General features: G+C 34.6%; 2 protein-coding genes across 6 annotated transcripts; both read right to left on the bottom strand.

Annotated features, from left to right (window-relative positions):
• Positions 1-1239: 1239 nt before the first annotated feature.
• LOC110428288 (pentatricopeptide (PPR) repeat protein) lies at positions 1240-4443 on the bottom strand. 2 transcript variants are annotated; one of them, XM_021444099.2, is made up of 2 exons: positions 4262-4443; positions 1241-3199 (listed from the first exon to the last, which is right to left on the bottom strand). In XM_021444099.2, exon 2 carries the CDS (start codon positions 3187-3189, stop codon positions 1570-1572), a length of 1620 nt encoding a protein of 539 aa, XP_021299774.1. In that variant the 5' UTR covers positions 3190-3199; positions 4262-4443; the 3' UTR covers positions 1241-1569. The 2 variants fall into 2 exon arrangements, with proteins under 2 accessions (XP_021299765.1, XP_021299774.1); XM_021444090.2 differs by lacking the exon at positions 4262-4443 and having other exon boundaries at positions 1240-3819.
• A 143-nt stretch (positions 4444-4586) lies between these two features.
• Positions 4587-11807, bottom strand: FTSH8 (FTSH protease 8). Of its 4 annotated transcripts, XM_021444062.1 has the most exons (6): positions 8864-9225; positions 8488-8591; positions 7010-8197; positions 6620-6933; positions 5480-5720; positions 4587-5061 (listed from the first exon to the last, which is right to left on the bottom strand). In XM_021444062.1, exons 2-6 carry the CDS (start codon positions 8491-8493, stop codon positions 4720-4722), a joined length of 2091 nt encoding a protein of 696 aa, XP_021299737.1. In that variant the 5' UTR covers positions 8494-8591; positions 8864-9225; the 3' UTR covers positions 4587-4719. The 4 variants fall into 4 exon arrangements, with proteins under 4 accessions (XP_021299737.1, XP_021299729.1, XP_021299753.1 ...); XM_021444054.1 differs by lacking the exons at positions 8488-8591; positions 8864-9225 and adding an exon at positions 11671-11807; XM_021444078.2 differs by lacking the exons at positions 8488-8591; positions 8864-9225 and adding an exon at positions 11035-11071.
• Positions 11808-15382: the final 3575 nt, after the last annotated feature.

The raw sequence follows: 15382 nt of genomic DNA, 5'->3' as shown, positions 1-15382 counted from the left end.
TATATATATATATATATATATAATGCTTGAACTTATACAATTAAGTTGAGAAGTTGCTTAATTGTATAATGAGTGTTATGAATGTATGCATGATGATTTTGTATGTAAATGGATATTATAAGACACTTCAATATGTAATGATGAATGTTTAATGATGTTATAGTAAGAGGCTTGCTTGGGCTTAGTGGACTATGCTCATTTGGATCCATCCGACAATCATGATTCCTCCAAGAAATGGGATGTGACACTCTTGATGGGATGTTTATGTACCTCTTTATTGGCCTTAGCAACCTAAGGAATTCTTATGGCCCTTGTGGCCTCCAGTCTTGACCTTCTTGGGCCTAGGTCCATCTACACAACTCTCTATTATCTTTAAGCTCCATGAGCACAATTCATTGTTTTGAAATAACTAGTGAACTCATGCGATGTTACAATCTTAAACAGTGGACATATCAATCCATGGACCCATATGGAATTATAAGCAACGTGTTAGTATATTTTACCTTTTTGCTTAAACATGATTATTTAACTGGATATCAGATTCATAGCAAGATGAAATTCCATGACAAATTGGTACAATATATATATATATATATATATCTTTCCAATCTTTGTAAAAACTCCAACCTATGATTCTTTGATGGTAGATATTAGGTCACCAACAATCAATTAAACATTCAATCAAATAGATCACATCATGTAGTGCAAAGAATTAATTGCTTACCTGTGCACCAAACAAATCTAATTACCTTTTGATAGCACTTACCAAATTGTTTAATCTTTTAACTTACTCAAACTTGTTAGAAAGCAATTGTTAAAGCAAGAAACCAGAAAAAGTGATCTTTTCCGAGCCCAAACCAAGAATAAGAATTGGAGTTAATTACATTATTAAGAGCATTCTTCCATGCCTAGTCATAAATATTTCTGCACATCATGAGCATGAGTTTTAATTGCAACAAAACGCCATTGGAGAAGTATATTATCCTTAAATTGTTTTGACTTGTATGTATGTATGTATGTATGTATGTATGTGTGTGTAGTTATGTGTGCATGTATGTGTGCAACCAAGATAGAGAGAAGAAACTTAACAGGGCACTTCCAACAAGCTTTCTTAAGGGTAATAGTTTCCCTGATAAGATGTAAATGGACTCATGGAAACATTATCCCCAGGATATAACGACTCAGAAAAGGGAATCAAAGACTTCACTTCTGAGATTCACTTGTACATACTTAAACCAATTCAGAAAATTGTATGCAACATGAAGAACGATAAGAGTTTTTGAATGATTGATTACAATATTATGTCTTTAAGGCTACTAGGGAGTATTTATAAGCCTTTGCTTTACACACCCATTCAAGAAAGAATCTCTCTCTGTAAAGTTACGCAACCTTTAAAAATTAAAAGCCGGTTTCAAACATTCAAGAAATACAAATTTGTTCCCGATTAATCAATTACCTTTCAAAGTTAATTGATTAACTCGTATTCTCATAAATTATTTGCTCAAATTAAACGATTAACTGATTAACTAATTTGCTTCCAGAGACATGCGACCACCAGGGGAACCCCTCTTACCAATAATCTGAGCAAGAACATTTCCCATTTTTGAAATGATGAAATCTACTCGCATCTCGTACAATAATTTCTCTATTTTTGATCTCTGATATGATCTTAATAGCAACATGGCAATCACTGCAGACCCGCAAGTTCTTCATCACCCTTATTGGAGCACCAGCAGGAGTATTCTTTAGAGCGAAAGCAATAGCCATCTTCTCGCTATGGTGAGTCAAGTTGTATTCTTTTTCCTCATTAGCCATGTCATGCAGAACAGACCCAGTGTCAGGCACATAACCGTGTAACTTCATCTCTGCAGTTAGCTCTTTCAAATATATATCAATCTCCTCCGATTCTGGATGCGATTTATCACCCATGGAAAACTGATGAACTTGATTCTTGATTTCCAACCAACTTATACCGGGCTCTTTCTTCACTCCCTTATTTCTCATGGCTTTTCTTACCTCAGAAACATCCTGCCACCTTTCAGCGGAAGCATGAATGTTTGACAGGAGTACATAGGAAGCTGAATCCTCAGGATCAAGCTTAAGCACTTCTTCAGCTATTCTTCTTGCCATGTCTGCATTCTTGTGGATCTTACATGCAGATAACAAAGTTTTCCATATGATGGCATCTGCTTTCACAGGAATTGACCTTATCATAGCCTCTGCTTCATCCAAACAGCCAAAGCGACCAAGTAAGTCAACAATGCATGTATAGTGCTCTAGTCTAGGCTTTACTCCATACTTCTCTGTCATCAAGTTAAAGAACTCGAGTCCTTTATCTTTAAACCCACAGTGACTGCAAGCATAAAGCAAGCTCAAGAAAGTGACGTCATTTGGCCCCAATTCTTCCTGCTCAATCTGCTCAAACAACTCAACAGCTTCCACTCCTCGTCCATGAAACCCATATGCAGCAATCATTGAGCTCCATACGACAAGATCTGCTTCTTCACATTCCAAGAAAACTTTAATAGAATCTCCCAAGCAACCACACCTTGAATACATGCTAATTAAGGAACTTATTACACCAACAACCGAACTAGCACCAGTTTTAACCACATCAACATGAATCTGCTGGCCTTGTCCTAATGTTGCCAACTCTGAACATGAACTAATCACGCTAACAAATGTAATCTTATCAGGTCTAACTCCAGCCATTTTCATCATACAATAAAGATTTAACACACTCTCAGAGTAGCCATTGTGAGCGTTTCCTGCAATGAGAGTATTCCAAGCAACCACATTCTGAATCGGCAATGATTTCATCACCCTTTCCCCTTCCCCCAGACGTCCACTCTTCATATACATATGAGCCAAAGAATTCCCAACAACCAAATGAAACTCAAACCCGCATTTCATCACATAACAATGAACTTGCCTCCCTTCAAGCAGAGCTTTCAAACCAGCACACCCTCTAAGAACAGTAGAAAGAGTGAAGTCATCCGGCATGAACCCCAAAAAATGCATTTCTCTAAACAAATTAAGTCCCTCCTCATTAAACTCGAACTCGATAAAACCTCCGACCATAGCATTCCACGTGGCAAGATTTCTGCGAGGCATTTCACCAAACAACTTTCTGGCACCTTCCAGGTTACCAACTTGGACATGTCCATTGATCAAAATGTTACAAGACATGATATTCTTCCTAACCATAACACCATACAAGGAAACAGCTGTCCGTAAGTTTCCGAATTTGGAGTACATGTTTAGTAAGTGATTTGATATAAACCTGTCCTTTGAAGACCCAGATGTGATAACTAATGAATGAAGCTGTTTTCCAAGAGAAAGTGAGTTTTGGGGTATGCAAGATTGGATGAGGAGGGAAAAGACGGATGGCTCTGCCCATATTTGAGGATGGAACCTATCAAAGGCTTGTTTTGTGAGTCCTTTGGAGCAGAGACGGGTGAGTTCTGAGGTGAAGTCAGAAGCAGATTCACAGGCGGCTATTGCCGACAGAAAACGGAAGGAAGAAGAGAAACTTAAGTAACTGCCAGGACAATACCTACCCATACAATTTCTTACTCTTACTTGAATCACTACCCAAATGCCCGACCGGTTATATATTAAAGTCTAATTTTTCAAGGGAATCCATATATCTAACCGGGCTCCTTAAAACAAGGACATTACACCCAACGTTGAATTCAACTTTTTTTTCTTTTTAATTTCATAGGTGAATTTTTGTGTGTTAATGAATTTTAGACATAAAAAATAGAGTTGATATATATTGATATATTTGAGATCTAAATACATTTTATATGTACAAGAAAATTTATAAGTTATATGTAACAAAAAGTATTTTACTATAAAATACCAAATTTTATAGCTCCAAGACAAATACAAAATTTTTCAAAAATACCAAATTTTAAAACTCCAAAACAAAATATAAATTCCAAATATAAAACCAAAACATTAATATTCACCCAACACTTATTTACTATAAAAATAAACATACAAATAAAAACCAAGAATCAACCGATCCATAACAACCGAATTTCATATATATAATCAATACAAATGCAAATTTTAATATAAAAACCAAAAAATTAATACCCACCTGATCTCAATTTACTACAAAAATGACATAAAGAGAAAGAAGTGAAATTCAATTGCGGACAAGTTAATCGAAAATGAAATAATTTTTTCATAGCATTAAACATGGTAGAAAAATCAAATTTACTACTATCAGAGCATGAAGAAACAAATTTACCTATAAAAGAAACTCGACGAGCAAGGCAGAAGAAGCCTTATAAAGAGAAATTATCCTCTCAATGCAATCGTATCCCTTCCTCCACAAGTCGTTTCCCTCTCCAAACAATCTCATCCTTTCCTCTTTTAAGTCATTTTCCTCTCTAAACAATCCGATATCCTTTCTTCTATAAAAAGAATTTAATCTTAACTTTTCTTTTCTTTTTTTTTTTTTTGGGTAAATATGAGAGAGGCAGCCCATTTCTAGCAAGTCCATCTCCTCTTATGATGCTTGTGGAGCAGGGTAGCATGGTACAAGGCCAAAACTGTAGAATTTACGCCATTAATAGAGGCTAAAAACCTATACCACTTTCTCATTCATAAATTCAAATTATTATTCATTCCTAATAACACATACATTTCTACGATTCAGGGTGTAGTATAAAGAGAGAACTACGTGTACAACTTGTTATGCTCTGCTTAAACAGAGACCGGAGAGGGTACTGAAGGAAGGACCCGATTCTCAGATGGGATTTCGACAAACTCTGAAAGGATTGCCCTGAATTCATCCCCGGTCATTGTTTCCTTCTCAAGAAGGACTTCTACGATCTTGTCAATTGCCTCACGGTTGTTCCTTATGTGACTTAATGCAACTTCATAAGCTCTGTCCGATAGCCTCTTGACAGCGGCATCGATATCTTCAGCCAGTTTTTCTGACATTGAATTCCTTGCCATCATTCTCATGATGACATCTGCACTTTGGGCTGATGAGTCCATAAGGGACCATGGGCCAATTTCAGACATTCCAAAAGTCACCACCATCTGCAGGGAGATCAATTCACAATGTTAGCAAACTACATTGGTAAGGAATGTACGCAATACAATTTTGAACGCAAGACAATTTTGATTGGGGAGATTAAGCATATATGTTTCCCCCAACCGAATGAAATGGCCGCCAGAGAGGGCCATACAGGATATAAAAATATGCAGGTAATCCAACAAAAGCTGCCTAAACTATAAGCTAGACACAAGCACCAACCACTAAGCCACTGGCTCAGTGATGATTAAGCATTGTTCTTATAAATAACAGAATACACTCTCTTAAGAAAATTTAGACATGCAGTTATGTAGTCAGCATGCTGAATTCTAATAAGAATCCGTAAGAGGCATTGAACTATGAGTGAATTTGACAGATGTTAGAAATTCTGCTTGAAGTGGATAATCAGGAATGTCAAATCACCTGTTTAGCCAAACCAGTAATCTGCTGCAAATCACCAACTGCACCTGTTGTCACCTCAGGCTCACCAAAGATGACTTCCTCTGCAGCCCTGCCACCAAGTCCACCAACAATTCTTGCAAAGAGTTGTTGCTTGGATATTAGGGTGGGGTCATCTGAAGGAATGAACCAGGTAAGACCACGGGCCTGGCCACGTGGAATCAGGGTGACCTTTTGAACAGGATCATGACCTGGTGTCAAAGTTCTGTGGCATGAAGAAATCACAATCTATAAGTTTCTCAAATAGTCATACTACAATAGAGCACATATTATTAACAGATAATATTAACAAGCATGCATAATGCGAGGCGAAAAAAGTCACTTAAGGGTAGATGATGGACAAACAGTGAGGATCAGAAAAACACTAGCAAGCAAAGAAACATGGGCAATGTTCATATATAATATAAAAATATTTCTACCAACAAACTTGACAACAATTAAATCATTAGAATTTTAGGAATATAACTGGCACCAACCATAATCACAACACCAATCTCAGTTTCCTAAATATCCCAGATAGGCAATTAATGGTCTAGGAGCACCACAGGATTTCATTATTGTCCCACCAAATACATCATAGGGCCCGAAACTTAAATGTTCACAACCAAACGGTCATGCCTTATAACCCAATAACATAATAATGCTTTTAGTAATATTAGGCCTAAGCATGAAAACAGCCCACCTATGAACAGGAAAGTTTTACACCGAAGTCAAACAACACACTCTGGCATTTAAATAACGTGAAAATGTAAAAGTTACACAAGTTCAAAAGATCATAGTACTTTGTGTGATTTTAGAATGTTTTCCCATTTTTGTGACAAAACATGATCTATGTTTGTTTATTTACAAATGAAAATTTTCAATTGACTATTAAAACAATTTCTCTGCATTATTATATTGTGTACAGTTGCACTAGGTCTCACATACCTTTGATGAGAATCTTACATGATAAGGTCAATTAGTTATAAAACAGAATATAGTAACAAGGAAAATGAAATTTAATCTTAGAAGGAACAAGGCTTTGGAAATCCAATGCTCCAACATAGAAAAAGATTTAGAAATAGAAACAGCAAAAGAAAATTAAGATGCTCTTATCTCACTCACCCACAAATGGCATGGCCAACCTCATGGTACGCAACCAAGCTTTTGCTCTTCCCATCTGTCATAACTGTTCCCTCCATTCCAGCCACAATCCTATCTATTGAATCATCAATCTCTTTAGATGAAATCGCAGTCTTGCCACGTCGGCCAGCCAATATAGCAGCCTCATTTAACAGATTTGCAAGATCTGCTCCACTAAAACCAGGTGTTCTCATGGCTATAACATCAAGTGATACATCAGCATCAAACTTCTTATTGCTTCCATGAACCTTTAGTATCTCTGTTCTTCCTCTGATATCTGGAACATCAACAGTAACCTGCAATAAAGCCTCATGTTGAGTATGTCTTTGTCTAGGTTATTAGACTGATAACAACACGATTATCAATTCTCACCTGTCTATCAAACCGTCCTGGCCTCAACAAGGCAGAATCAAGAATATCTGCCCGGTTAGTTGCTGCTATTACAATGATACCTGTGTTACCCTCAAAACCATCCATTTCAGTCAAAAGCTGGTTAAGAGTTTGCTCCCTTTCATCGTTCCCACCACCTATACCAGTTCCTCTTTGCCGTCCAACAGCATCAATTTCATCCACAAAGACAATACAGGGGGCATTCTCCTTGGCCTTCTTGAAAAGATCACGAACTCGAGAGGCACCAACACCAACAAACATTTCAACAAACTCAGAACCAGAAATGGAGAAGAATGGCACACCAGCTTCACCAGCAATTGCCTTGGCCAGAAGAGTCTTTCCAGTTCCAGGAGGGCCAACAAGAAGAACACCTTTAGGGATGCGAGCCCCAACTGCAGTAAATCTCTCTGGCTTCTTTAGGAACTCCACAACCTCCATGAAATCCTGCTTTGCTTCATCAACTCCAGCAACATCATCAAACGTCACACCAGTGTTAGGTTCCATCTGAAACTTTGCTTTTGATTGACCGAAGGCAAGAGGAAAGCCAGGCCCACCAGGACCACCCATTCCTCCAGATGATCTCCTTGAAAGAAGGAACAGCCCTCCAATCAAGATTAGTGGGAATGCCAGATTGCCAATCAAGTTAAATAACAGAGAACCAGAGTCTTCTTGAGCATTATGGGCAGCAAAGTCAATGTTCTTCTCCCTAAACTTCTGAAGAAGCTCCTGGCTGAGTCCTGGTAACTGCACACGAACTCGTTGAACACGGTTTCCCAATTCAGGAGAGACAGCCTCCACAATAGCTATCGTCCCATTTTCAAACAAATCCACTTTTTTAACCCTATCCTTGTCCAAATACTCCAAGAACCTAGAATAGGACATTCTTGAGGAAGAAACTCCTTGCTCATCAGCATATGCTCTACCACTTCCTAATAAAGCAGGAACTCCGATTCCCCCACTTCCAAGCAACAACTTTAAGAACCCTCTTCTTCCTTCATGGTGTTTCTGTTCTAAAGATGCCTTTACAAGGACAGCTTTTGATGTCCTACCCAATGATGTGAGGCTGGAGGTAAAGAAAATATTCCGGCCATTGAATTCTTTGCTCAACTTTGGCTTTGTTGTGTGAGTAGACAGACCATTCCCTAGCAGGCATGCTGATGATGCTGCCATCTACACAGCAAAAGAAAAGAACATGCAATGGCAGGGTGAATAAGTGAACATAACTAATGATTTAAGGCAGTTGGAAGAAAAGCACTTGTATCCGAAAAAAAAAGAAAAATGCAATTACGTTAACTATTCAAGTCCATAAGTGTATATGAACGCATAGGTTCAATATGAGCAAAATAAAGGGAAAAAACAAATATATTGTTATTTTCTGAAAATTGAACAGGCTCAGTTCAACTACCCAGAGGATAAGCTAAAGAGAATAACACTGATATGTGTTTGGAATGTATTTGTACCATCATATAAGTCACCTTTCTTTCAACTCATTATCAACCTTGTGGCCACCAAATTCACTGCGACAACCAGAAAAAGAAAAGAAAATGGAGCTTTCTTCTCAAAACTTGAATCATAGAAAACCCATTTGATTGACTTGTTACTCAGCCAGCTTTTCACAAAGAAAATGTAATTCAGAAAACGAGTTACAGTCATAGCAAGAAAGTAAAAGATAGACCCACCAAGCCAATCACTAAAAATCCTCATTCAGAATATTGTACTAACTATTATATCAAAAAAAAAAAAAAAAGTCTCAAGATAATGCATCCTAATTCTCAGGCAAACACTACATTTTTCTCAGGAATTGAGTACAACCATCCACACAAAGCAGAAAATTACCTTTGACGTAGAGGCTTTGGATGAATATTAGAGAAACAGAGAGAAACAAAATGAGATGACTAAAGGCAAGCTCTGGGCCGCTGTGGCGTAGAGAAAGGGGCAAAGCCAGGGAGAGGAATTGGCAAATGCTGAGCTCCGAGCGGGGGAAGTTTTAGAGAGATTGGATGTGGCTTGGGAAGAGCATACGTGGCGCTTTTGGTATGGCTCCGTGTCTCACTTGGTTTGCTTCGATTTTTTTTTTTCTTGTGTTTCTTGCACTGCTTAATCAGCTGTGATGAGAGATTTTTTTTGCCGTTTTGTGAGGACTGGCCCAGATTTTCTCTTGCGTGTGAAACTCTGAATTTTTATCACATCCTGGGCTGCTGCAAGTTGGGTGCCATCAGTTTGCTTGCGCTAACGAAATTAAGTTTCCTTTTTGTATTTTTAGGGCTTTCAACTTCATTAATTTATTATATGTTCTTTTTTAAAAGAACCAACGATAAACTGGTGCGTTGCATATTTTAATAATAAATTTGTTTTAGTAATTATATTTATAATTTTTTTTATTTTTAAAATTTTTTATGAATAAGGAATGATCAAAGCTTTTACAATTAAAATTACATACATCAAGTGCGCTGCAAAAATCTAAGACTATATGATTATTGTTTATAATTTTATACATTTATTGTTAGCATAATAACAAAAGCTATTGCTTGTAAACAAAATGCAGCTTGAGATTTTGGCAAGGCTTTACAAAATATAAACCTGTTTCATCTCTTATTGAGACTGAATTTGATTGAGTTTTGATGTCATGATATTACAAAATACATGCCCTATAGTTAACATAATCTATTACTATATTGCCAGCATTTTAAGCATATACCACAGATAGAGCGATAATGTGTAAGTAAACATGCAGCCTCGAAACAAAAAGATGAGACATTTTACATGTTGTTGGCAAACAGATTTCAATGTCTCTTTACAACAGGAGATTCACTAAAAGCTTTAGCTTCAACCATGTTTTCTTGAAGGGGTAAGTTTGGAGTGTCCTTTGTATTGAAACAAAAGAACATAAGTTTTATCTACATTTCAATTAAAAACATAATGGAAGATGCAATGATGTAAACTAAACCTGATTTTATATTTTTGGTGGGCAACTCTTCCTCCTGGTTGGTATGAGGATGTTTTTGAGGTGTGCTCTCTGAGAAAAGTTCTTTGGCCACTTGTGTGATGTCTGGTGATGGCAAAGATTGCTCTTTTGGTTGCTGAATTGTTGATGGGGTGTTGATGATCCAGAGAAACTATTAAAAGTTGGAGTGGTGGGTTGTTGATTTGCTATCTCATCACAATCAAACATTTTATAGTTTGCAATTCTTATCTTAATCCCTCTTAAAGTGAGACCTATTATAAAAGTTCTTGTTTGGTTGAGCAAAGCCTTAACAGGTCCAGGCAATTTCATGTGATAGATAGTGTTGATAGCTACGAGTTTCATGATAGTCGCTCCTACGAACTTCTCTTCTCGCCTACCAAACACAACCAATCTCATTTGTGCAGCATCATCTTTCAAAATGAGTTGTATGGAGCTCTAAAACAATGAAAGTCTACAAATTTATGAAATGCAATATTTAATTATTTTGCAAACAATAGTCAAACAGATAATATATGGAGAACAACTAAAATGTTTATGGTCATGTATTAATGTTTCATCCTCCTAATGAATTATAGTAATTTTTTTCAAAAATAAAATCGCATTGTCCAACTAAAATGCTCTCTTATAATGGAAAAACTGGTTGTTGGAACTCAAAAAACTTAATAACTTTTCTACTTGGATGGCAACCATTATTGGGATCCCTTTCTTAGGAAAAAATAAAGATCTTCCTTCATAACATGCCATAAGACCATATCATTTCCTTTTGCTATTTAATATCTCAATGTAAGGATCTCCAGGTCTAGTTCACAGCATTACAACAATAGACTTCAAGCCACATAACTTATATTTCCAAATCAAGATATAACTTAAAAGTGTTAAAGATATAACTCCTACCAATAAAAGTTTCAACTTCAAAGGTAAGCTGATCAAACAACTTAGAAATTGTAAAAAAGAATGAAAACAATATAATACCTAGAAACGAAAATAAGTTAGAATCATTTGAGAATCAACTGTGAAAGGAAGAAGGTTGAAAACAAAGCACCTTTTCTCGCTATCCAAATAAAGACCAATCAACCCACAACACAAAACGACAAGACCCTACAAACACAGAAAACCATAAAATGAAAATTTTGGACCTATGAAAAACAAGAGCAAACAAACAAAAAAGAATAAATCCAAAAAAAATTGACAAAGTGAAGCAAGCAAAACAAAATCATGAAACAAAGCTAGGTTTCCATGAAAGAAACTTGATTTTAGGTTTAGGTACTTTATTCATAGGATTCAAAAACTAGACAATTGAAACCAAAAGTTTTTGTGATCAAGAATCTCTTTGTGACAAAAGCACAAATATGTAACGAACACATCTAGAAAGATTCTCAAAACGAAAGTATCAATTGAAAAACGTTGAGCTTCAACTTTTTTTACGAACACAAACACAAACCAAGAGCAACATCGAGAGTAAGCAAACACGAACGACGAAGGACACCGACTGGCCAAAAAGAAAAACAAATTCGAGAAAGTTAAGAAACCCCAACAAGAACGATAACACTAAGGTAGAGAAGGAAGTAGTACAATGAGCCCAATGAAGGAAACATGCCAACATTTCAAACCGCAAGATTTCTCAACCATACAAAATCACTTTGAGCTTTAATTCCCAATGAACCAAAAACCATCGTACCTTTTCTGACTTCTGATGCTCAAAGAAAAAATCCCTTGCCCGCAACTCTAAATGAAACCAAACCCACCAAAAACATCCCCAAAATCCCTTAAAAATGGGCCATGTGTCAATAAGAGAGGTCAGAAACATTGACACAACTGGAAGCCCGCTGTAGCTTCTTTTTATATATAATATAGATTTCAATGGCTACAAATGCATTAAAAATAATTTATTAACAAAAATTAAAATGCTTTCTCAACTTTATATTCAAAATTTGAGCTTAATTAAGAACTATTTTTTTAATATTTTCATATTTGATTTATTATTTCATAAAAAATTTATATTTGAATTTATTTATTTTTATCTGTATAGCTTTCTCAGGTTTCTTATATGAATTTATAATTGATACACTAATATTGTATAAAAGCTATACATTGTCAGCTCACCAAATGTTGCTACCTCATTAATCAGGTAAAACTAAAAGTCTCTAAAGACTTAAACTTAAATATTACAAAGTTGCTTTTTTATTCTATCCTATATCCCCTTAAATATTATTATTATATTAACTATTAAAAAATTGTTAATAATAAATTAACTAGAAAAATCTCTTTTTTTTTCTCTCTCCAACGCCTTCACAACATTTGATTATTGCTTTTTATCTCTTTAACACCATCTTCACCTCCTTTTCTTCTTCTTCTATTAAAATTAAAAATTAAAAGATTTCACTTTTTCCCAAAACCTCTTTTGCCTTCTTTTCTTATTCTTCCGTAGACATCTAAACTAAAATCTTATTGAATTCTTAAGAAAGAGTCTATTGAAACCCTAAGAGAAGAATTTGATATGGAAATTTTCTTTTTGTTGAGAAAAAAAGAGAGAAAAAGTACTCTTGAATCAAAATGCTTTGTTGTTCTACAAGGCTGTAATTCTTTTGTTGGTTAGCATTAAAACCAAATAGGGTGGGCAACTGGCTAATTTGACCACCAATTGTGATAAAGAATCTTTTCTTAAGTTGTGATTGTGGGATAAAATCAGTGTTGGAAAAATTTTGAAAAAATTGTCACAATTTCTATTAGAATTTTAATTTGATATTAAGTTGATGTTAGTTAAATACTTTTACCATTTTTATCATTTGCCTTTAATGGTATCATGTTATAACCATAAGTCAAACTAAAAATAAAACCCTAATTTATTTATTTGAGAAAAAGAACAATTGATTATCACATTATGACCCTAAATCAATTGTAAAATCACTTAAAAAATATATCACCAAAGTCAATAAGTAAAAATTATAAAAATTATCTTGAAATCTCTTGAAGTTGAACAATTTTGCCAAATTTGATTTTAATGGAAGAAAAAGAAGAAAAGGATGGGGAGAAGAAGATAATAGAGCTAGAGAGCGATAAAGAAGAAGGGAACAATGAAGGAACATTGTGAGGAAGTTACGAAGAGAAAGAAAGAATTTTTTTATTTTTTATTTAACTAATTATTAAAAACTTTTTAATATTTAAGTTTAAGTCTTTAAGATTTTTAATTTTACCACATTAATGAAATAGCGGCATTTAAAGAGCTGACAATGTATAAAACTATATACAATCAAATATTGATCCTTTCTATATAAGTAGCACAAGTGTCACCTTTAACTCTTACAAATTCAGACTTTAATTAGATTTGGAATAATGCCATTTAAACATGATTTTGGGTAGCCATCAAAAGTTTATGTCAAAATTGAAAGCTATTTAGGTAAGTATATAAAGGCAAAAGTTTCATCATTACTAAAGAATTTAGTTCAAAGAGTTTAGTACAAAATAAATAAGGAATCAAACTTCCTATCCACCCTAAGATAAATTTAGTGTTTTATTCTACTTTGGATCAATTAGATTAGAGCTTTAAATCAAAAGTACACCTCTTTTTTACTTACTAACTCATGCACTTATGAACAGTTCTCTTCTATTCTGTCATGCATGCATCTTAAGAGATGTAGGTGGGTTGGGAATCTTGGATGGGTTATTGATCATTAGTATGTTGCAATTAAATTGAATATAAAAAATAAAACATAACATAAAAGGAAGTAAAAAGGCAATATTTACATAAATGAAAGATCCTTGAAGGTTTTAATAACATTTCAATTCTATGTGACATACAACTTGATGACAAAGTCGCTAAAACTATATAACATAAACGATGAAAATGTCCCTAAAAGCTACATGATATAAATGATGAAAATTCTTGAACTACAATGGCATAATAACAAAGCTGCCTTTATGACTACACCACATACTTCAATACATTACCATGACATTATTTCTAAATGACACCTCATGATATTAATTTCATTTTTTATCCATATTGTTTTGACTCCATATTATTTTTCATGATAACAAAACATTATCATTTTAGTCTAATATGTGTGCTTAAGTGCTTAGGTGGTTTATCCTTATATTATGCTTAACCTTGAAGATGGTAGATTCAAAATAAAAAGTAGTAAGGCTAAAGATAAAAAGGCTAATTAATTAACATGGTAAGTTAGTCATTAGAGCCATAAAGTTATGATTTCATAATCCAATCCTGAGTGATGATCGATGTAAGGGCCTAAATAGGCAAGCCCATTTGATGCAAGCAAGCCTTATACACATTGTTGACATGATATAACAATTGACAATGCAATAAGGGAGTTCATCTCAAAGTAGACATAAATATGTATTTCATTACATGTGCTTCATGTCTCAACTTGAACAATCAATACACAGTCATTGTGCTCAAGTCATTCATCATGTGGATGTTCACAATACGTTGTAATACAAACAAGCCAACCTTGGCTAACTTACAAAATGTATTTCCATAGAACATATTCAAAATAAAAGAAGACACAACAATAGAGTGGACAAGAAACAAGGGTAACACTTACCGGATGTCTTTCACCAATACGTACCGAAAGAATGGGAAAGACTTCATCATTCTCAAGGATCTACCTAATTGCAAATCTAAGAACTAAAACATGAATTTTAAAAATGTAAGTATAAAACATAATAAGCAAAGAGAAGGGGAGCAAGATACAAGGAGTAGTTTTTAAAATAGATTGACTTTATCATTGTTAGCCTTGAGTTACATTATGTTTTGATTTGATAAAAATTGCACGATATCTTAACTTTAATGTTAAGCATTTGAAATTGTCTCAATCATATTTTTCATCCCTTAAAGTCACAAGATTATTTGAAAAGCCATGCATCATTAGAAAATAACACAAAAACTTTCAAAATCATTTGACAAAAATTGTACAATATCTTAACTTTAATGTTAAGCATTTGAAATTATCTCAATCATATTTTTCATCCTTTAAAGTCACAAAAATTGTTTGAAAAGCCATGTATCATTAGAAAATATCATAAAAACTTTCAAACAATGTGTATTTAGCTAAGTAAATAAAGACCACACATGTCTTCAATTATTATTTGATTATAGGAAAAAGGCAAGGAAGAAATAGCTAAAGAGAGGTGCCAAAAAGTAAAGAAATCTTCAAGACACAAATCAAGAGTCAATTCTAGAAAAGCTCAAGTCGATCCAAAGGCAAAATGAGTGGAAATCTTAAAGATTGCATAGTCATAATCAATCCTAGTGTGTCTATAGTCGACCTTGAAGCAGAAAGCTGAAAAAAATTTAAGAATTACACAAACATTGTAACACCCCATACTTGGATATGGTGGCTAATAGAGCTTATTGGATACCAATTGAGGTT

Source organism: Theobroma umbraticum, unplaced genomic scaffold, assembly GCF_002168275.2.
Source record: "Theobroma umbraticum cultivar Fairchild unplaced genomic scaffold, ASM216827v3 scaffold_30.0, whole genome shotgun sequence".
In the NCBI taxonomy this organism is placed as follows: Eukaryota; Viridiplantae; Streptophyta; class Magnoliopsida; order Malvales; family Malvaceae; genus Theobroma; species Theobroma umbraticum.
Note: the sequence above shows the minus strand (reverse complement) of the source record. Positions and strands in the feature narration are given on the sequence as shown.

Bases quoted from the DNA above. Each gene is read 5' to 3' on its own strand.
- LOC110428288 (XM_021444090.2), bottom strand. From the start codon at position 3,564: ATGGGTAGGTATTGTCCTGGCAGTTACTTAAGTTTCTCTTCTTCCTTC.
- FTSH8 (XM_021444054.1), bottom strand. From the start codon at position 11,799: ATGTTTCTGACCTCTCTTATTGACACATGGCCCATTTTTAAGGGATTT. The intron at 6,934-7,009 runs GTGAGAATTGAT...GCTTTATTGCAG, and splicing joins CAGGACGGTTTGATAGACAG to GTTACTGTTGATGTTCCAGA. The intron at 5,721-6,619 runs GTGAGTGAGATA...TTCATGCCACAG, and splicing joins GTTGGCCATGCCATTTGTGG to AACTTTGACACCAGGTCATG.